This window comes from Hoplias malabaricus, chromosome 4, assembly GCF_029633855.1.
Source record: "Hoplias malabaricus isolate fHopMal1 chromosome 4, fHopMal1.hap1, whole genome shotgun sequence".
NCBI lineage: Eukaryota > Metazoa > Chordata > Actinopteri > Characiformes > Erythrinidae > Hoplias > Hoplias malabaricus.
This window is the reverse complement of record NC_089803.1, coordinates 57,725,776-57,748,459: the sequence shown is the minus strand read 5'-3', so window position 1 is coordinate 57,748,459 and position 22,684 is coordinate 57,725,776. Positions and strand designations below refer to the sequence as shown.

At 37.1% G+C, this 22,684-nt stretch overlaps 2 protein-coding genes across 3 annotated transcripts; one reads left to right on the top strand and one right to left on the bottom strand.

The window, feature by feature from the left end:
• The first annotated feature begins 254 nt into the window (after positions 1-254).
• On the top strand, positions 255-10,298 carry cdkn1d (cyclin-dependent kinase inhibitor 1D). Its single transcript, XM_066668961.1, has 3 exons — positions 255-450; positions 4,247-4,698; positions 5,581-10,298. The coding sequence occupies exons 2-3, from the start codon at positions 4,251-4,253 to the stop codon at positions 5,637-5,639; spliced, it is 507 nt and encodes a 168-aa protein (XP_066525058.1). The 5' UTR covers positions 255-450; positions 4,247-4,250; the 3' UTR covers positions 5,640-10,298.
• Positions 10,299-10,904: 606 nt separating this feature from the next.
• slc37a3 (solute carrier family 37 member 3) lies at positions 10,905-22,372 on the bottom strand. Of its 2 annotated transcripts, none has more exons than XM_066668087.1 (15): positions 22,324-22,372; positions 20,629-20,794; positions 19,280-19,394; positions 18,270-18,362; positions 17,338-17,421; positions 17,064-17,209; positions 16,266-16,362; positions 15,926-16,010; positions 15,368-15,576; positions 15,080-15,221; positions 14,858-14,959; positions 14,703-14,750; positions 14,047-14,198; positions 13,598-13,663; positions 10,905-13,103 (listed from the first exon to the last, which is right to left on the bottom strand). In XM_066668087.1, exons 2-15 carry the CDS (start codon positions 20,703-20,705, stop codon positions 13,011-13,013), a joined length of 1,509 nt encoding a protein of 502 aa, XP_066524184.1. In that variant the 5' UTR covers positions 20,706-20,794; positions 22,324-22,372; the 3' UTR covers positions 10,905-13,010. The 2 variants fall into 2 exon arrangements, with proteins under 2 accessions (XP_066524184.1, XP_066524185.1); XM_066668088.1 differs by lacking the exon at positions 22,324-22,372 and adding an exon at positions 22,125-22,243.
• Positions 22,373-22,684: the final 312 nt, after the last annotated feature.

The window sequence follows — 22,684 nt, the reverse complement described above, 5'->3', positions numbered from 1 at the left end:
CAGATTTAGAGAACTCTGACGAGAAATTCAGTTTGCCACCTAATTTATATATGGAAAGTAGCACTCTCTCTCTCTCTCTCTCTCTCTCTCTCTCAGAGTGTTTTTGTCGGGTATTTTCGCGGTCTCTTCAAGTCACGTTGCACGTCAACGTGACCGGGGGCCGCTGGGCGGAGAGCCAATGAGAAACGTGACCCGATCACAACACGAGAAAGTGTGTCACATTTGAGAGAGACGGAGAGAGAGAGAGAGGAAAACAGAGAGGGGAAATGGAGGCCATTCTCTTGCAGATTTGACCTACTTTTCTGCGCAGAGCTGAGTGAGAGAGAGAGAGAGAGAGAGAGAGAGAGCACAGCGCCGCTAGTGTTCACATCAACGGCTCAGACTCAAAACACCTCAACACTTCAACTGTTAAACTCCGAAACTACTCTACTAATCTGAGCTCTGATTCGGGTAAGCGGAGGCTTTTCTCTTTCTGTGTTCACCTTGTGCCTGATACTGCTATCGAAGATTTAAAAAATGTGTCAGGAGGTCGCACCTGGATGAATTGACATCAGCTCAGTTATTGTCAAAGGAATTGGGTTTACATACGGTTATTGTACTGTAGTTAAATCGTGAGGAACAATCTGGTACGTTGAAGACGTAAGCCAGTGTTTTCTAGGTGTTTCTATGGTTTCTTGAGGCAGCAGTTGCACTAAGCTCGCATCCAAACATACAAACACCACATGTGCAGCTCAGCTCTCCTCATGACAGCTACAAGCCTGTATTGGGCTTTCTGCCTTTCTGAGAGCTCATACTGCTTAATTCTTAATGCTTTATTCATTTGCATGTTAGCCTTCTGCAACAAAGCAGATTGTATTCACCTGGAAAATGCATCTGCAAAGAAAGATCTACCAGTATTGGTTTGTAGTAATAAGCATGTGTGTTGTGTTGAATTGTGTACATGCCCTGGGCATTTTGACTGTTGAAGTGTTGTAGTTATGCAGGCTATTGTATATGTGATTTCTACATGAATAGGGTATAAGAGAGTTTGTTTGGTCTTACTTGATGCAATACCTGAGTAATAACTAAGTGGAAGTAGGCTAATTTTGTTCTTATGGAAATTATATACGTTTCTGTGAAAGGAAGTCAATGCTTTTAATATTTTCCAGTGTCTGATTTACTACTTTGGGAGACTACAATGACCTGAATGGCTGAAAACTTTCATAACATTAACACCTGCAGTCTAAATTGAATTTCCCCTTGAATTTCCCCTGGGGATCAATAAAGTATCTATCTATCTATATCTAGATTTGTTCATGAATTATTCATGAATTCACCGGCATATTTTTATTTAATTTAATTAAACTGAATTTAATTTTAATACACTTTTCATGAACTTTGCATTATGGAACTGGCTTGTAACTCACTTGCATTCATATCTCTCTCTCACAAATTCACTCACTAACTTACGTATATACACAGACACTTAGGTACATGGTAACTCACTCAAACACTCATATCTCATACATACAAATATACGTACTTTTGTCAAATACTAACCCATTTAATTAATCACATACATACACACATCGCTCTGTGACTCAGTCACATACTCACTCACTCATGTTTAGGCACTGCTCCACTAGGGAGTGCTGTTGTGCGTTGCATCAATGACACTTTGTGTCCTGGTTATTAAGATGTTGTTGTTGTTAAAATATAAATATACTTTTTATAGTGTGGCTCTTATCATTTGAACATTTTTCAGGACAACTACACTGTTGAACAGTTACCTTAAATGTTAACTGTGTTGAATTAATAGCTACAATGTTTGTATAATCCACTTTTACTATAACTCTGAGCACTGTGCTCTGTTCAGTTTTTATTAACTGTTTTCTTCTGGATGTCCCTATAACTGCCTGGAGATTTACAGAATCTCTGAAGTTGATCTTTTAAGGAATAAAATTGGAAGTGTGTTTCTTTATCAGATGTACGGTGTGTACGTCACTGTTCTTTTGAGTGTTTAGTGGGTTTGGTCTGTTCTAAACGGAAAGGCAGTGCATGCTGTTCTCTGAGGCTCAGACTTTTATTTTTGTACTGAACGGAATGTTCTGTCAGATCGAAAGAGGGTGTCCCCTGTGTGTGTGTGTGCGCGTATGCACAAGGGGCTGTGCTCCGTAGCTGTGTGAATGTGATTGGCATGTGGGCCACGCCCATAGCTTCACGAAAACAACTCTCACTGGAGCCCTTTTGTCTTTACTTTCACAACAGCTTGCAGATGTGTGTGAGCTGCAAAATGACCCACAGACCTACTTTCACTCAAGTTGCCTACTAGGGCAGTAAATCAGATATCAGCCAACAACAACAAAAACAAAACAAATCTGTGTGTCATAAGTTTTGCATGGGTTATATTATGTATGCTATTTTTAGTTTAGGTCCATTTCAACAGATAATTAGCCACTGTTTGTTGAACTGTGCAGACTTTTTGTTCTCTGTAGAGCACATGATCAATCGGTTTCACTAAGAGAAGGTTGACCAAGGGTGCAAAAGTTTGGGTTACAGCTTAATATGTTGATTTATATAGGTGCTAAAGAGGTTCAGAAAAGGCATGTTAGAATATTTGTGTTTTCTGTGTATCACCTTCACAGTCACAAACGCATCCAGTCATGCTGAGACATGGGCTATGGGGTGGAAAGTCCATTCTTCTGAAAAAACATTACTTTTTTTTTATTCTATATTTTCTTGTGTTCTGCCTGTAACTGAATTTATTCTAATTTAATATGCATGCCATAAGTCTTTGAAATGCCCAAAACACTAAGCAAATAGATGTGTGTTGTGTTTAGTATGACTGTATTAACACCACGCCCCAGGCAAGAGCAGTGTGCTGCCCTGTATCAGCATTTACAGAGGGTCTCTTACCAAATCTCTGCTGATAAGCAGTTCACAGTTGGACTGGTGGGCAAAAATGCATTAGAGGGAGGCAAATCAGAGTCTATGCAGCTAATTCTGTTCAAGATAAGAGGCCTGTAAAAACAGCAGGGATTCGGATGAATGGGCTACAGAACTCAGAGACAAGGGCACTAGAATCAGAGTTCGCTCATTATTTCTGTATTTTATTTGGATATTCAAATATTGTAAGTGCAGGCTCGGTTGGTTGACAAATATATTGTAGCTGTTCAATTAAAAACATGTATCTCCCAAAAAAAAGGAACTTTTATAGGAGAAAAAAAACATTCTTAACTTTTAATGGAAGTGAAAGTAAAAAAAAATTTATTCCAAGTTGTTTTGGCGCATTTCTATTGGTTCATTCATCATGACATTTTCTCATGATGTGAAGGACAGCTGTTTTTTTTTGGACAAAAATAGAGATGTTTTTAATTGGACGGTGATGTAGAGAATGTATTTAAACAAGTTTATCATACACAAGGACCTCTCTGGATAAAACACAGCATTTCACTTTGAAATCCTTCTCGGTAATTTGTAAACACACACATGTGACAGACACATGTATTGGCATTAACAGATCCGTGTTATGATTTTTAGCAGGTGTGACAGCACTTTGTGTATTTACATTTATTTCTCTGTGGTTTGGCACGTGTGTTTAATAATATAAACACTGTTTATGACAAGAACACTCGGTAGACTGTTGGCTCAGTAAACCACTGGGTTTTGATTAAGCCACATTAACTTGCGTTCATTTCCGTTCACTAAACACAAGGCAGGCCATGTACCTGTAGATATTCGCTGTCAATAAAAATGGACATTAGGCAGATGTTTCGATTTGGGCAGTATTTTAGACTAACATTTCATTTAATTAGGAATTGCTTCTGGATTTATGTACTTTACATATTCCTAAGAAGCTGGGATACTTTCCAGAGATCTCTCAGAGAGTTTTTTATTATATGTTTTGAAGGATATAATAAGGCAAACTACAGAGAAGACAGCTCTACTATCCCCCACTTCTCCCCAACGCAGTGTTTGGGTGGCTTGATATCCCTTTAGCCAAATATTGGCAGTAACCCTGATGACTTTATGCTTGTGTATGCAAACTCCATAGTGACCTGATTCATATAAAGGAGGTTATACAAGCTGTGTGTATGCAACTGAATGTCTGTTTTTACAATCAGCGCAACTTAAAATAGCAGCTTATGATGATTATACACCATTAAACTTGGTGATTAAAATGGTGTCTACAAATGATACCAAGTTTTGAAATGTAGTGTGCACACTGAATTCACTACTGACCTCTATCCACTCTCTTTCCCCTCAGATAAATGGCTGTCACTTCGTCTCAGCGTGATCATGGAAATCTGGATACTGGGGAGGAGGACATGAAGCCCAGGGGGCTGGAGGTCAGGCGGAATCTCTTTGGACCAGTGGACCACCAGCAACTGCAGCAGGATTTCCAGAGGCTGCTGTGCATGAGCATGGAGGTGGCCAAACATCGCTGGAACTTCGACTTCCAGAGTGAGCGACCAACAGCTGGCCCAGTGGAGTGGGAGGAGCTCCGCTGGCAGGATGTCCCGCCGTTTTACCGCAGCTGTGTTGTGAGAGGAGGGTCACCCAGATGCAGAATAGAGGCACCAGCCAACAGCGGAGGACCCTCTGTGACCACAGCCACAGAAGAGTTCCTGGAGCTGAGGGCCAGAGGAACGTTCAGAGGAACAAAGCTGGAAAGGAGATCATCACTGGGGCTCAAACACAGACAGGCCTCCATCACAGGTCAGAGAGAGGGGACAGATGAGTGGTTGGCTATACATTGAGGTCTCAGAGAGAAACCAGAAAGTTGAATGCGTTTCAACTCATTTACTGTTTTTTAGGAAGTGATTTAGAGCCTCATGAAGTACATTTCATTATAATTGAATATGTTTCCAGTTGTTTCATAGTAGTGGAAAATAGAAAAAAATAACAAATACACATGTCTTTGGTGCGAAGCATTGAACCTTCATGAACCTTTTTGTACTACGCACTGATACTGTAACATTAAACACATTTTCATTCTGTCCGTTTCAGAATGAAATTTCATATCACATTGCTACTCTATAATTGTGGTTCTCATTCCAGCCCTGAGGGTTCCTTTATATAACTTTCTATCTGCACACTAACAGACACACACACACACACACACGTGCACACACACACACCTGCATCATGTAATTATACACTGCAGAATGCTGTACGCCAGGTTCACATGAACAGAGGATGAAATATGGACAGATGCAGGTTTCTCAAAAGACTGGACAGTGAAAAATATTTTCACTAAAAAAATTGATTGTTAATACTTGAAAATATCTTGTATCTTGTTATATACTGTGTCTAAATTTTGTTGTGTAAATTTTGTAAGAGTATAACATTTATTTAACTTATTTCTAGATCATTTTACTCATATTCAGTTTTGGAACGGGTAACTTTTCTGTGAATAGAATGAGACATTTTCACTTAAAACAAGATAAAACCTTTAGAAATATACTGTGTAATCTTATAAACATACATACACCAATCTCATGGTGAGAATTGTTAGAAATTGACTAGAAGTAAGATGATTTCACTTGCTAGGATAAAACAATCTGCAGTGTGCTCAGACATATCTCCTCTCTCTTTCAGACTTCTTTACAGTAAAGAAGAAAAGGTTCCTTCATCTTAAAGGATCGTCAAGGCAGTAAGAAGAGTCTGAGAAGAAGTAGCAGCTAAAGAACCTCGACTCATCAATGTGTACATAACTGTAAATACAAATATCTGCAATTGTAGCTTTTCAAACAGATTATCAGAAGCCCTGGATGGGCTTTATAACGTTGTAACAAATCACTCAGTTCAAGTAAGCTTAAAAGTCCACTAACTATGTTCAGAAAGCAATACTGTGAAGGTACAAAAATGCACTTAAAAAAAGCACACTCATTTGCTTCAGGTCATATTTCAAAAACTGTTTGTCTCACCTTTGTTCCAAATGCCCTGACCTCTGCACCTGGTCTTTAATGGGCGGGTTTGGTCTGGTCTCACGCACCATACGTAATGTCTCAGCTGGGTTTAAAATCTCTCTCCACCTTACGACAAAAAGCAGAGGTCAACCTTTGACCCCTGTTGGGTTTCAAACAAACTGATTTCCATTACCTAGAATTTAAAAGGTTAGTCGTTGTAGTTTTAGTTATTTAGTTTTAGACAGCTGACCTACAGACCCACTGCAGAGAAGCTGGAGAATTATTTAGAGCCTTAATGTGCATTTACAAAAAATATACAATTTGAGGGTTTCATTATTTATTCCTTCCCATGGGAAAGCATATATTGCTTATAGAGCATGCAAGAAAACTCCTGAACTAAAGGTACTCTAGTATTCCTGAGCCATGGCCACACTTTGAATGCTGTTCCCAAAGAATTTATTAAATTAAATGTCATTCCCTTTCCATCTGTCTTTCACTGATAGATGTTTTAGCAGAAGCCCTGGGTTCTTTGCCCCAGGAAAGCCCTGTGGTTCTATTATAAATCCAGGTTGTACACATTCCACTAAGTGTTTAACCAACATAACCTGTACCTAAATACAGATGTTCAGCACATTAGCAGTATCAAAACCTAGGAAAAAGTGTCATTTTCCAATTCATTTTTGACCATTTCAGGTTATTTTGTTAGTTTTTTGTTTGTTTTTTAACAGTGGTGGATTGATTATCACAGAAAATCATTTTCAGGTAAATTATTTTCTTGTGGCTTTTCTAAATATGGGGATATTACTGTCATTGGCCACCATTTCCTACAGCCATTTATCAGATAGGGTGAAATGTGTAAGGCATATCCCTTAATCATCCCCAGTGCATTCACTGGATGGTATCATTTTACTACATTTTTCATTGTCTTCAGGATTGCAACAGGACAGGAGAATGAGAAACTGAACCTGATATTTGATCAGCTGTCATATAATTTATTTTCCGTCCCTCACTCTTAGTCCCTCCAAGAGATGAACATAGCCATTGTGAAGAGAGAAACGTTCCCCTTTTATGTTAATAACAGTTATATTGCCTTTAAAATTGTGCTACCTTCGTTATCATTTTGAGAATATTTGTTCCCGTCTTAATTATGTAGCATTTTTAAAAAATTATGTAGCTCGTATTTTTATATCCGCAGCTTATTTTTGCTTTTGAACATGACACTTTTCTATATGAAGGGAATGTAGCATTTAACACACACACGAAAAAAAAAAATTGAGTGGATGTAAATTTGCAGAACGACAGAGTTGTTTATTCGAGACCTATAAGTCATATATAGCAGGGACAAATCTTCTGCAATACTTTTTGTTTGTTTCTTCCATTGCTGTACTATTTGTTTGCTGGGTGCCTGTGTGTTATGCGAAATTGTAAGTGGATTTTTTTTAGGGCAGCTAAATCAATCAACCAAAGAATTCAAACACAGTCAAAATCAAAAAAAGACACGATTGGACTGCTGTCAGCTTCTAAAGCTCACACTACTCACTTTAAACAGTGTTCATTTCCTCCCGTTTAATATTAAAACACATTTGTAGCAAATATAAGAAGAATTTGTGCATCTTGCACCAGTTCAGACATGTTTTCCGTTGTTAACATTTTCTAGCAAATAGCCATCAGGTTCATCTACCTCACAGAAACAGTAGCAGTCTGCTTTAGGGTATTACAGACAAGGCCAAACACTTATGGAGGTGGAGGTAGTAGAGAAATACCTGGAACATAACTTTATCTCATTTAAATAGCTTTCCCTTCACTCCAGTCAGTTTACGCAAGACATGTTTGAAGCCTGAAGGATGTTAGCTAACATAACACCACTAAACCCTTAATATGCTCCTCCAAGTGTGTTGAGCTGTTGTGTTAGCAGCAGTTCAAAAATATACAGAGTCTAATTTTGTATAGCTTATATGCTTCCAGCTTGGTAGCATTTTGTGATAATAAACACAAAAATAAACACAGACATCAAACCTGTCTTACCTAATAAACTACATTTGGGGGTAAATGGAAAACTGAAAAACTCATTTATTTTTCCTGAACTGCTCTTTATGTCATTTTGTTTGACCAAGCCGTGCTGAACCATAGCAACTGTATCCAGGTTGGACTAAATTTACAGGACGTTAACCAACTATGTTTTTGTAAACATGCTGTTGATATCATGGCATTTATTTGGCTCTCACTCTAAAATTCAGACTGTTAAGACATAATGAATTACTGGATGTGAAGTATTGGATGAAAACTTTTATTTTATTTCAAATCTAGACAAAAGTGTAATGAAGCTGCTTGAAGCACATGTAAGGCATTGGTTTCCAAAAGTCTAAAGCTTTTCCAATTTTGTCACATTTGCTAGAAACAAACAAGCAAACCAAAAACACCCCCAACACATTAGTGGGTGGAACTTGAATTGCTTCATTGTGGAATTTTTGAATGTCTCTGTCTACTTTCCCAGAAATATGCAGAATTGTGGGAAGGGTACTTGTTAACCTATTAATGTCCAACCAAGTTCTAGTCTTCTGGTCACAGTGTTTGATCTATTTCAGAAAGACAAATTTTAATGATTTAAAAATTTAACACTGATCTATCAACTAGGGCAAAATTATTTTCAGAAAATTTGTACATTTGGATTATTCTAATATTGTGATTCTGGTTTATAACCAACATCTGGGTTAAGTTTAACCTTAAATGTGGAGTGCCAGACTGTCATTGTTTTTGTGGTTGTTGTCATATACACATCAAAGTGTATATACTAAAAATGTCCCCATTTAAAACTTTTTGAGATATTGTTTTTAATAATGTAGGCTAAAAATAAATTGTAGCTTTTGCAATTGGAAAATTTCAACATAAAAAGGATTCATTTTCCAGCCATAGACAAAATGTCTGGTGTGACATGAATGGGTTAATAGAAAGTGCTAAGCCAAACTTAACAGACTGAATTCAGCATGTTCTGGTCAGACAAATGGAGTGTGTTCAGACTATCCTCCTGAGGTTGTATCACTTGTCTTTAAAGTGTCTGAGATTTTGAATATAAAACGAGTAGTAAGTACACTGCAGGTTCACACACATCACCTCACTTTTTTGTAATGGTTTGCTATTAGAATCTTCTTTTTTCTGTGTTTTCTTTGTGTGTGTATGCTTTGATGTGTTTCCATTTTTTTTAACTTATTGCTATATAATTTTTGTGTTCAGGGTTCCTAAAAGTAATTGGTTCCTGATTATAACTAACTGATTTTGTACTAGCTTTGCACTATTATGAACTTTATTGTTGCTATTAGATTCTAATGGAGAGCTGTGTTAAAAGAGAATTCTACACATTTTCCAGAAATTTTCATTATACTTAGAGCTTAGAGATGTAAACAAGGTCATGGATTAAACAAGGAGTGGATTAATGTGAAATGCTAATGACATTTTCAGTTTTGAAAAACACCATTACAGAGTATTTTTTATGAAAAGACCTTGATTGTACAATGGCAAATTTCTGTTTTCTATTTAGTTACAATTTTGCCTTAAAAACCTCTGCATATCCTCCCTCTTGTGAATGTATTTCAAATGTTTTGGGCCAAAAACATTCAAAACTATTGTAAAATAATGTCTCAGGCATCTGTGTTTCATTTGCAGCTATTCCATGTAATTATGTTTGCAGAAACCTTTTACTCTGTGAGCTGTTCTAAACAAGAAATTCCTTTGGGCCGTACCGCTCTCAGCTGACTTTATTTACAGTTTTAATTATTTGTTACCACTTACTGTTATTATTTTTTAATTCTGAATTTTTGAAAGGTGGGATACCCATTTTAAAAACATTTATATGCTAATTATAGCCACTGATGTCATTGCATCTCCTAATTATGATTTAGCATATTTCAGCAAAATTCACAAAAATATATATTTTATGACAAAAAGTCTGTTTTACTTAGTTACTGACAATGAAAAAGCAGATTTAATTCATAATTCTGACTGAGGTTCTACAATGAGATGCTAATGATACAGAAAAAAGGGAAATAACTGGCTCCAACTCTGTATACAGTGGTTTTAAAAAAATCATGGCAGATCTCAAATACATATCTAGGCCTGAGCCCAAAATCCTATTCCACAGCAGCACCTGCCCCAGATATAATCACCTTAGTATTGTTATGCCTTATTTGCATGATTTAAAAAAGTAGCCATGTACACTTTTTTAAATACAAAACTGTAAATTAATTCTGCTTTGTTGTATAATACAGGATTATATATAGTACAGAATGTTTTTTTCTTTTTTTAAAAAAAAAAATCAATGACCATGACCGTGTTTCTAACAGTTTTTGGTGCACTGTTGTTTCTAACATTGTAAATAATTCTGCCATAAATGAACAATTGTAATAAAAGAGACTGTATGAAAATAAGTTGCTCGGGCTGTGATTTCCTAGTTAGAGATGGAAAGACTGATCTGACCTACATATGAAGAGGAGAAAAATAAAACATGCGTCACTGGCCAAGCACAGGCCCTCTGCTGGTCGGACATGAACATGCCTCCACAGTGTCTAAGGGTGCGTGACGATACAACGACTGCGCGGGCAGTAGCTATCAGAATTTGAAACTATCAGTGATAAGCTCTTTGCATGTTCTCAATCCTTGGTTGATGTCTTCCAAACATCAAAACAAACTACATTTTAAATATTTAAATTTGCATTTGACAGCACCCCATATTGTTTTTTAGTTTTGTCCCACAGTTAACGGAATGGCTGGGTAAAATTGCCCACAGGTCAGTGTTTGATTGACGGCATGAGTATGTGATGGACTAGCGCCACCTGCAGGGTGTGTTCCTGCCTTGCACCCAAAGTGTCTGGGTAGCCACTGAACCCACAGCGACCCTAAAAAGGATGAAGTGGTTACAGATGATGAATGAATGCATTGGACAAGTCAAAATGGTAGACAATGATTTTGTGAAGTAAGAGAAATTCATTTTAATAAGTAAAAAAATCACTTACAAATCACTTTTCAGCAAATGAAACACTGAATAAATCGAAGCTGTTCTTTCTAAAGTGCATGTGTGAAACATTCACATTTGAGAGAGGAAAAAAAAACACTACCACAGAGAACAAGAGAGCATTCTCCTTAAAAATCAAGTACATTAAAATTACGGATGCTTCATCATAGTATTCACCAAGGAAGGACCTGAGCTTGATTTCAACATAATGCCTAAGTGGTCCAGTAAATTTTCCATCACCAAAATAAAACCGCAACCTCATTCCCATTATTAGACTGAACAAGTACCATGTAATAGTGTTTTCCTTTACATTTCATTAAAGACTATGAATGAATTTAATGGCATGCATTGCAAAAAACAAACAAAAAAAATACTGTGCACTATGGTTTGTACCCGTTTCTACCAACTGAAGAGTCAGTACTAGGACATTTTGTGTACATTTGTCAAGATATACTGATGTAAACAAGCGAGCATATTTAAAAGCGTAATTTAGAATCAAGGAGTGTTTACGAGGTGTGGTTCGGCAGATCACAAGTAACATTTGACAAACTATCACACACATCTAATACACATACATGTTAAAAATGCAATATATACTTATATTGCTGTATTTTGCACCGTTTCAAAATCTAAGTGCTATACATTTCAGAACATGGCTGTCCAGTTTGGGAACAAGGCAATTTCTGAAGATTTTGGGCACGCTTTGTGACATTCATCATCTACAACAGTTTTCTTTTGAAAACAAGAACAGAAATGAATATATAATAATTAAGAATAAATATGTACTTCAATTTTAAGCCGGAGAAAATGAGCAAGTCTCTGTATTGAGTGAGCTTTTTCTACAAATGATACTGAACAAATACTCAGGGCCCCTGAGCATCTGTTCCTACACTTATAACTATGACATGGATAACAACTACAACAATATTTTGTTATGATTCAACAATGCTTCTCTATTTGTCAAGGCAATATAAACAATTTTAAATACATATTTTAGTTGTTGCATCAAATAAAAAAAAAACTCACACTATTAAAATTTACAATCCCTTTTTGTACAGTCCCCAAAAGCACCACAAAAGATTTCAGTTCCTAAATCTGACTCATCAAAAGATCCAAAAGCTGTGGAATGACAGAGTGATTTGTTTCCTTTCTCCCACCTCCCTGACTGTGAGGGCAGGACCCTTCACAGCCACTAGTAAAATCAAACCAAATCGTAATTTAAAAATTATAAATATCAAACTTTAAAAGCATAGTTCAACATTAAAAAAATAACCAGTATCTACTCTTAAGTATTTGTAGATGCTGTCTGAATTAAAAACAAAAAAAAAAAAAAACAGATAAAGCAGCTAAGAACAGTTGAATGGAATTGTAGAGAAACTACCGCATGATTCCTCTCGCTTTATTTGAAATCCATAACCTTAAAAGTAAAAACACTGAACGCTCTGCAGAATAAATCGTGAGCCTAAAATAAAGGCACTGAAGCATATTTTCTAAAGGCTCTCAGACTGTGGAACTGTGTCTGTGAGTAAAGAAGCCTCTCAAGGTGAGAGGTTTCCAGCCAAATCAAAAAACATTTCACCCATTCTACTGGCTGTTGATTGAAAACCAGCTGTACTGTTTAAAGTTAGTGCTACGGACCACAGGACAAAATGATCTATGTGACAGCACCATTAGTTAAGAAGTTAGCCATCAATTGAAGGGTTTAGTGCCATTAATATATGTTGAATCTTCCTTCTTCTACAAGGTCGTGTAGTCAGCTCTTTCAGTGTTGCTTCAAACCCACACCAAATCTAACATTCATTAATCTAAACCTGAATTAAAGTAGGGTTGTGGTGCTAAGTGTTGTTTTAGTTAAATGTGTGAAAATAAATGCCATTAGCAGAGTGTTTAGGCTGATTGTCTATGCCAATTTGTAAAATCACTGATAACATGTACAATCACTGTCATTATAAAACATAAATGAATTCATCCCCAGGATCAAGCACTAACTACTTAAGCCAATCCCATCACTGGAAATGTTAAAAAGCCGCTAGAGAACTGATTAAAACTTAGTGTCTGGATTGAGACATTGTCCACCTCCTTCATATAAGCCCTGTCTAAAAATGAAGACATTTTCAGAGCTGTCGGGTCCTCGCTTGTCTGTCTCGGAATATAGAGCGTACTTCTCCAACAATAAGAGGAATGATGAATACAATGCTGAACCCCGTCTGTGGACAAGAAACAAAGCTTTAATAGCTCCCAAAAGAATATTCCACCAACCAATAATATTCAGTCAACAGCATCCTATGAGCAGTGTCCAGTGACCAATAATGAAGCACTAGAGGATGACCAACACAAACCATGCAGCAATAGACGAGCTACAGTCACTGACTTTATATCTACAAGGGGAACAGATTAATTAGGTGCTACAAGGTGTTGTGTTGGTATGACTGGACGAGACACAGCAGTGCTGCAGGAGTTTTTAAACCCCTCAGTGTCACTACTGAACTGAGAATAGTCCAGTGTCCAGAAATTTGTATTATGCAGAGCTACAGAGAGACTACAATCTGTAAATGCTTAATTAAAAAACAGTTATATTGTAGGTGAAACAGATAAAATGGACAATGACCTATCCTAATTATCCACATATGGTTTAAGGTTCCCTATGATGTTAAGGCACCAATGTTAAAGGATTGGTCAAGGAACTTAAGGAAAGTCTTACCATGAGTATGAAGAAATAGAACACCCACATCCATCCTAATTTATTCTCAATGAGTGACACGAGGTACTAAAATGAAAAAAACAATGACAGATTAAATTTTAATAAATGATTATCTTAAGTGAGCATCAGAATATATCCCCTCCTATATCTCCACTGGTCAGAAAAGTTGGATGTCACCTCCATTCATGGTACAACATTCTCTACAGTTGCTCATTTGGGGTCTGCTTTACTGCTATGCAAAACTACTACTAGTAAAAAAGTGTGTAAGGCAGCTTCATGTCCTGTCACTAAAGACAGTCGCCGGTTTCTTCAGCCTCTGACAAAACTGCTGTGCATTTTATGGTATTAATTTTCAAGTATAAATACGTTTAAGCTAACAACTATCCAAAATTTACCAACAAGAGAATGCACAGAGCTACATTAGAGGTAAGGTAATTTTTTCATCCTACCTGTCCTCCAGCAGCTCCAATGCTGCCAGTTCCATCCACTATCCCTGTCACAGTGGCCAAGGCCTCTTGACTACCCTGCAGAGCTTCTTGTCTGCCCAAGTCTGCAGAGATTGCAGAGCTTATCATGTTTGATGGGCCACCAATGAGAAACCCTGAGGAGAAGGCAAAACATGCTTAAAAACTGACTGAAGAGAAAAAAATTTAAGATTCAATTCTTAAAATATACTATTTATAGCCCAAAATACACTGGAAAGCCACATCTAATGTTTGTTTTTTTCTGCAAAAACTCCCTATTGTCAGAGATTTGTGAGGCTGGACAGAGGTATGTATAATATCTCAATACTAACTGGAAAGTTGAAAAGGACAGTGAAAGTACACTGCTACATTCTTAAAACAGACGTTTAAAACAGCACATAATTAGACACATCAATGTGTTATTTTATTACAAAAACGTGAAAATGTTTTATATATATATATATATATATATAAAACACACAGTATGTATGTATGAAAATTAATGCATCAGTTTTAGAGTGTAGCTAAAATAATATCCTTTTCCAAGACATGCATAACACCTGGAATAAATCAGGTTTCTTAATATACTCAATAACTAAAGAGCATGTTTAATTAATATAAATTAAACAGTTGCTTCTTACCTGTAGTTGCTAAAAGCACTCCATTGATCACCTGATCATTTGGAGAGTCTGAGGGTAAAAATAGATATAATGTGAAAGCACAGTAATGTACCAAGGGGTATATGAACATGCAGCTTGTTAACACTGTGCTGGTGTAATGTGCAGCTTTTACTTACGGCTGTATCCCACTAAAGATGCCATAGCTAGCAACAAACTAACAGCGAGCACAGGAGCTCTTTTACCCAGGAAATCAGAGATTAAGCCCTGCACAGTTCCTCCTGAAACAGAGAAAGAAAGAAAGACATGTAGAGAGTGATAGATAGGCAGACCGATAGACAGATATACAGAAAGACAGATTGATAGATAGCAGCAAACGAAATATCCAAAATTCCACTCACCAACTATCCCTCCTACATCGTACCATACAGACAGTCGGTCTGCCTGAGCCTCCTTCCAGCCAAAATTGTTGCTCAGATAAAATGGCAGCCAAAAGAAGAAGGAGTAGTTCACCAGCTTCAGGCAAGCATAGGCAAGAGAGTACTGGTAGAGTAGAGATTGAGAAAATGTATCACAGCTGAGTCTACAAACATACAACAGACGAACAGCAAAAACTCTCAGTGGAGGTTTTTTGTGTACTGAAGTACATACTATACATGACTTACAAATCTCCATTAATGCATACTCACAGGAAGGACTCCGGGCAGGCAGAAAGCCTGGAAGAAGCCAATGGCTTTGTCTTGGGACACAGGTTCCTCGTCCCGCTGTTGTATGGAATAATATCCCCCATCGCACACCACTTCTTCATTAACATCTTCATCGTCGCTCATGAGCGGCTGATGACTGTCCGTATCCCTTTCCACTGATGTCAGACCTGTTGCAGAGCCATCACACAGACCTGAGAGCAAGAAGAGATCATAGATGCAGGATCAGTTTGCACTCTACATTGCTGATCAGTAATAATAACACACCTACTACAACAAACAGAAAAAGCCAGCTTCCGATGCATTCTTTTTATACTTGAATTGTGGGCTTTGCATAATGTAGTTTTGCATGGAATATGAGTTTTCTATCAAACACTGAGCCACAAGACTTTATTTAACATTAGGTAGTAATACTGAAATAGTTACAATCAACAACAGAGTAAGAGTAAGTATTTAGATTTTTTTATTAGCCACACATCAATGACAGAAACATGAAATGAATCAGTCTTGAGTAAGAGGTTGCAACATTTTCCTGTTACTTACCCACTTCCTTTGGAGACGTGAGCAGGCCGAAAAACACAACAACGCCACCTGCAAACTGCACCACTGATGTGACCAGGAAAGCATACTGTAATAAACATGCACATGGTCACAGAAACCTATAGGCAACTATTTCATGTATAAAAATGTCACAAATGTTCTCCTGTGAAAAAACTGCTTTGTGGATAGTATAAAATATACAGAGGACATATTCACATTGCCTTTTTGTACACTACTAAACTAACCAGGGCTACAAATAAATTAAACAAGGCCACCATATGAAGACAGACATCCAGTAGATGGACTGCTTAGTGTCTAGAAGTATTTTCAACTGGACACTCACCTCATAGCCATACTTTAGGACACTGGAGGCCAGGAATGCTCCTAGAATATTCCCCACTGATGCACAAGCACTCCACAGGCCAAAGACAAAACCGCGGCTAAAATACAGCATAACAATAAAAGTTATACAAACAGTTCCAAACACAAGTGCAATCTTTCTCTTAGCTAAACAAGATAAATAAATGAGGCTTATTCATTCATAAACTTGCTTTATGCGAGGAGGTATTTGGTAGTGAGGGGATGGCAGCTAAATATTTTCATTATAAATATTATATGAATCCATATTTTACAACATAAACAGCAAAGCAGTAGGGCCACATTTAAAAAGGCCAAAAATAAAGGAGTGGTTTATTAAAAGTCAATATTTGAAAAAAAAAAATCTATAATTTAAGAAGAAGCAGGAGAAAAAAAATATTGCTACAAATAAAAAAATCCTTTAAAAATTTTCTAGAAGCATTGCAGAGACCTATGATACAGTTCTCATGATAATAATAACATATAAATTAATGTAACTTTGTAACATTGCTGGCACAGCAGTAATATGCAACCACATCCCGAAGGTACAAAAACCTACATCTGAAGTTTGACGTTTTTTAGACTGTATGAAGTAGACATTGTACAAAGTTATTGAATTATTAAACAGACACCCAAGAGAGGAAAAAAAAACTTCAAACATTCTGAATACTAATACAACTATAATTCATAATAAAAAACCATAGATATTCACAAAAAAAACTTAACCCAATTTTTGTTTTATTTGTGATAACACAACACAGTAGGAAACTTCACTGACTCTTACCCAGATTTGCCAAACCAGTTCCCCATGACGGCTACCACACAAGGCCAGACTGCTGACTGCAGCAGGCCATTCAACACCCAGAGGGAGCAGTAGAAATACACATTATAGAAGTGTAGCCACTCCGTCAGAGTCCCAAACAAAAACTCCTACAGATGTGCAGCCGGAAAGAGATTAGGTAAATAATTTTACATATGTGATGTAAATCTGTATCTTTGTATAATTAAGTACTGTACTGAAGTTTGTGTATTTGCGTTTTAACAACATACTAACATACCACAATAGCTGAGCCACAAAGCCCAGTGGAGAGAACGTAACGGAGGTTCATACGATCACCTATCACCCCACTAATGTACAAGCCCTGCGGAAGACAGTGTTAATGTTTGACAAAAAAATAACTACTTGGTAGCTGAACAGAACAGAGTACAACTTTTAACCATTATACAGGTTCACTGATCAAGCGCAAGATTAAATGTGGCATGAGTATGTGGGTCTGTAACCATCTGCAGCAGTTCAGGTTGCATTAATAGAATGTGTGACCCTCTCATTTAAATGCAACTTTAAATGTTTTTAAAGCTAGTGCTTGTGAGAGACCTATGAATAAATCAGCCAGTAGCACACTGAAAAAAGCAACAGCAAACTGGAATCTAGAGTTCCAATTACAAGCCTCGTCTGTTAAAGAACCTACAAACTGTGTAAACAAGAGCAAGACAGAAGAAAATCTTAGAATCATACAGGAGTGCAGACTGCTGACCAATTGCTCATCTAGGTTCAGGTAAATTCAGCTGAATTCATGCATTAAAATAATGTTTCTGAGTTATTAAAAGTATTAAATACTTTCTGATGGAACTCATTTTATCCTTTCATATAGATAATACATAATGTTTCAAGTTTAAATGTGTTTGTGTGTGTGTGTGTGTGTGTGTGTGTGTGTGTGCGTGCATGAGAGTAGTACGTGCCTTCAGAGAGTCATAAGTCATGTTTGTTTATAACTGGCAGAAGGCAATGTGACTGTTGGCTGAGTCCTGATCAACAGACCTCAGTGTGCTAGCAGCACTATTGTGTTTCATGTTTACATCCAAGTAGCTATTACAGGACATAAGCTCTTAAATAAAATGTCTGTTAAATTATCTATTACATTTACTTGTGACAGTTCTGTATACATTTTGTGGCTGTAAGTTAAAGCGTTCCTCTTCCTGCATCACTCACCACAGCATAAGAGAAGAGAAAGATGGTGTCTAGCACTCCCAAGAACAGCGTGGCCTCTCCACTCTCTGAAAACAGCTTATTTTCCTCCCACGTCTACCACAGTGAACACAAGAAGAACTACCCTGTATCATACAGTCGTATACAATTCTTTAACTGTAAAAGCTCCCAAAACACATTGTGTCGATAGGAGACGAATATGCCCAAAAAATACAGATTCTACAACCTCAATCACACCACATTTATTTGTAAACACAACAGAAGTATTGTATTATGTACATTTTATGACAGTTACAGTGGTATATATCCTTATTTTAACAAAATGTTTTCTCCTTTTACTGCCATTTTTTTATTGACATTTAAACAAATTTGAAAATGCACTTAGTGAATGTAAATACAATCAGTTTAAATGTTTGTAACTTTTTCCTTCCAATCAACTTTCCATTAATATGCTTGTATACAGCCGAAGGATGTCAATTATTGCCTTCTGGACATTTGTAAAGTCAGCAGTCTTCCCCATGATTGTGTAGCCTACTGAACCAGACTGAGGGACCAGTTTAAAGGCATAGGAAACCTTTGCAGGTGTTTTGTGTTGATTATTCTAATTTTCTGAGATAATGACTATTGGGTTTTCATTGGCTGTAAGCCATAATCATCAACATTAAAAGAAATAAACGCTTGTACTGTTTGTAATGAATCTATATATGAATTTCACTTTTTGAATTAACTTAACTATTTGAGGATATTCTAATTGATTGAGATGCACCTGTATTTTAACAGTATTGAACAATCATTTCATTTCTACAATTTAATTGTGTAGTAATCTAAACACATGCATATAAGAAAAGAGGTTTCTTATAGTTATAAAAGGTTCAATAAAATGGAAAATGTTGTTTGGCTTTAGCTGCTAAGAGTTTAGGTTCTAAAAACACAGAAAATTAGTTGGCTTTAGTTGCTCAGTAGTTCACTGTGGCTCCATGCACTGTAGACAAAGAGAGACTGTGTGCGCTTACCTCCCCAGGCGAGAAGGCGGGAGAGCTGGAGTTCTGCACTGAAGGAGTCCACTGTGCAGAGATGCTCACTTTTACATTGCTGAAAGTCTTACGGGAGGCGTGCAGCAAGACATAACTGTGAGGGCACCGGTGTCCCGTGAGGAAGCACAAAATAGGACAGGGGAATATTACAAATGTCTCTTTTGTGCTTTTGTGTTTTGTATATACATATAAATAACTTATTACACCAGCGAAGTAAAAAAAATACAAGGTGTTTAATTTATAACAGAGAACAAACTATAACCTTCATGATGAACTGCTGACTGTATGTTTACAAATAATTAGTTTGTCTAACTTGGTCCAGATTTGTCTTAATCCCCTGCCCCCCCTCCCACAGTACCCTCTGTATGTACAAATGGAACATTGATTTTTTTCCATATCAACATACATATAACTAAATGGACCTCTATGTGTTCTTACGCTTTCGCATTCTCATAAATACATACATTTGGGTTTGATTTCACTGCAGCATCTCAATAACCTCGAAGAAATTGTAAAAATATTACATTAATATTTAAGGGGTTAAATTTAATTTAACTAGTTGGGAAGAAGACTTAATTTTCTCTAAAGGCAATGGCAAAATGAAGAAAATACAGAGAGGCCACATACGGCAAGGAAAATACCTAAATCGGATCAGCACCATTTCCAGCACCTGATCAGCATTACGGCAGTTGTTGACGTAGATTATGAAAGCTTAATATTTAACGAGGAGGCAACAGTAAGAGAATATGAAATCAAACTCAAGAGATGGTTTGCTCTGGAGTTTATATGTAAAAGCTATCAAGTTTGATCCCTGTTAGATTTAACCTGCCTAGAGAATGTGATATCTCCCATTTTCACCCATTGGTACATAATGAACGTTACTGCAGGCATAAAATTATATATGTTTATATTCTTTTTTTAAATCATATTTTATTATTAGCTTTTTTTAAACCCAATTTTCTCACCAGTTTAGTCATTGATAAATCTCTCCACCAATCAAAGAGTGCTACGTAAATGGAGGGTGAAGGTGAATACATGTGAATTCAGCTATTTCCTCATTTCAAACTGCTATTAACACACCGCAAGGTACATACTCTACTTGACTCTACTCACTATTTGGGACCTGGTCCCTGGTAGCTTTTCCACCAGCCTTGCAATATTTAACATTTCTTTGAGAAAACCCTGTTCTATTGATTTCAGTTTTGATTTATTCCTGAAAAGTTTTCATTCTGTAAATAAGACTTTTTATTCCCAACAGCAACAGCATGCAGTATCATTGGTGTGTGTGTGTGTGTGTGTGTGTGTGTGGGTGCGTGCATTTTGCCTACCTAAAGAAAGTGAGGAGGAAAGCAACCAGGTGATGGTGTGTGTACTGCGAAAGGAAGGCGCAGCCAGGGGGCCACATCACGGGGGTCTCAGATGTGGAGTAGGAGAAGGATAAGGGGACTGAAGTCTTCAGGAAAGGGAGAGGGATCACTAGCGAATCATCTGGGGCTACAAACACAAACACAGTTCACCAAGCTCATCTACAGGGTACAGTTTACTGCCAGATCATGTGAGTGTGTGTGGGTTTTTTTTTTTAATCTAAAATAAAGACCATACAGTGGTGCCCCTGTCCCATTTGGCTTTGGGGTCTTTCTTGGCGTGTACATTGGTTTAGTTCCTATGTGTATGTGGAATACTTTAAATATTCCTACATCGCTTCTGTATAATGAATGCCTGAGTATTTTAATGTGAAATTTGCAATTTCTCAAGAGGCAGGAGTTCAATCTCTGTATTAATTCAAGTTTCAGTACAATTCGATGCCTTTATAATACATTCACCATTATGAAGTGTTATTTAGGTCATAACCATCTTAATAAGGAGCTCAAAGTACTGATAAATATTACTTGACAACTCATCTCTGCTGGTCAGAGTGACATATTTTGAAATTATTTCCAAGAAATCCCCCTAAGGCTTTAAAAGTGGCATGGTATAGCACATCTCTTTAACTTTCCAGTTATTCAGTGCGTGTGGATCCCTGCCTCTCTCTTTCACCACTCACCTATGTCTTGAGAGCCCCAACTCCCACTGTAGTTATTGGTTCCTTAAGTTTGTGAGGTAACAAACCCTGGCTGTTTGAATTCTACCATGTCAGACTGTCTGAAACACTAGCTTCAAAGTTGAAACGACCAGCTATGGTGCTGACTGCTTATTTCGCCCATGCTACATCTTCTATCTTATTAAACAACACCACAGAGACATGTAAGCATGCTTAGATTTATTATTTTCCTTTACTGGAGGGATTTGTAAAGCTCAGATATTTAAGGTAATTAACCTAAATTATATCTATATGTTCTCCCTCACTCAACATTATTAACACTTTTAGCTTCTTCGCGTACATTTCAGACAGGACAGCCCAAAGTAATCACTGCTGCTGTTTTTATTATTGCGTTAAATGAGCTTATTAATGCTTTATAACGTATGGGTTATCTACTTAAAACACAAATAACGTGTATAAACGAACACGAACTTGTTCTTAAACGCTCTGTAACAGCAGTCGTACTGTAAATACATTTTTTTCCCTCAGAATCACCGACCGTGTATTTGATGATTTCAGCTCCGAGACACTGGTAAAGCCTCGAGGTAAAGACTACTTAGTGTTACCGCCTCAAGATAATAAATACAAGACGTCAGCAGTCTTGTCTCCTTATTCAAACTGATCATTCTACCACAAATGCAAGCTGTAAGATAAAACGGACAGTTGGAATAATTAGCTTGCCCTGAGTGAATAAACAGCTGCTATGATGCTGTAACAAAATGGGCAATATTAAATCACAGTTACCGCTCGTTACAAAACTGCACCGCACTGAACAGAGCTGAAGACTCGCTAACAGCTGCTCTACAGACGCAGCATTAACGCTGTCTTCCGCAGCTGCCACTGTCTGCCCTGACCCCACACTCTCACACCGAGTCTCCGTAGTTACTGTATCTAATAAACGTGTGCCCTTCTGAGATATTCTACAAATATAAACACTGTTTACCTTTGCTTCTTCTCCGTGTTGCCTTCAGCTGCTAAAACCAGGAGGGGGGAAAAAAAAGTGTCCTGGAAGTGACGTCACACGTTCAGCACATTGTAATCATAAAAATAGAAAACAAAAGTACGGAATCTCGTAATATTTCTTCATAAAATCTACAAAATCTATTTCTTTACAAAAATACAAAAAGTGCTGTATATTCTTTTACATAAAAAAGAATGCCACTTTATTTCTATATAATCAAAACATGAATTGACATTTATGCAGCAATGAAAGATTTTTGTGCAGCTCATTAATATAGAAAATAAATTTACTGTATTTGTGTTATGTATATGAAAATGTATATATATATGCAGAAATGTTACTG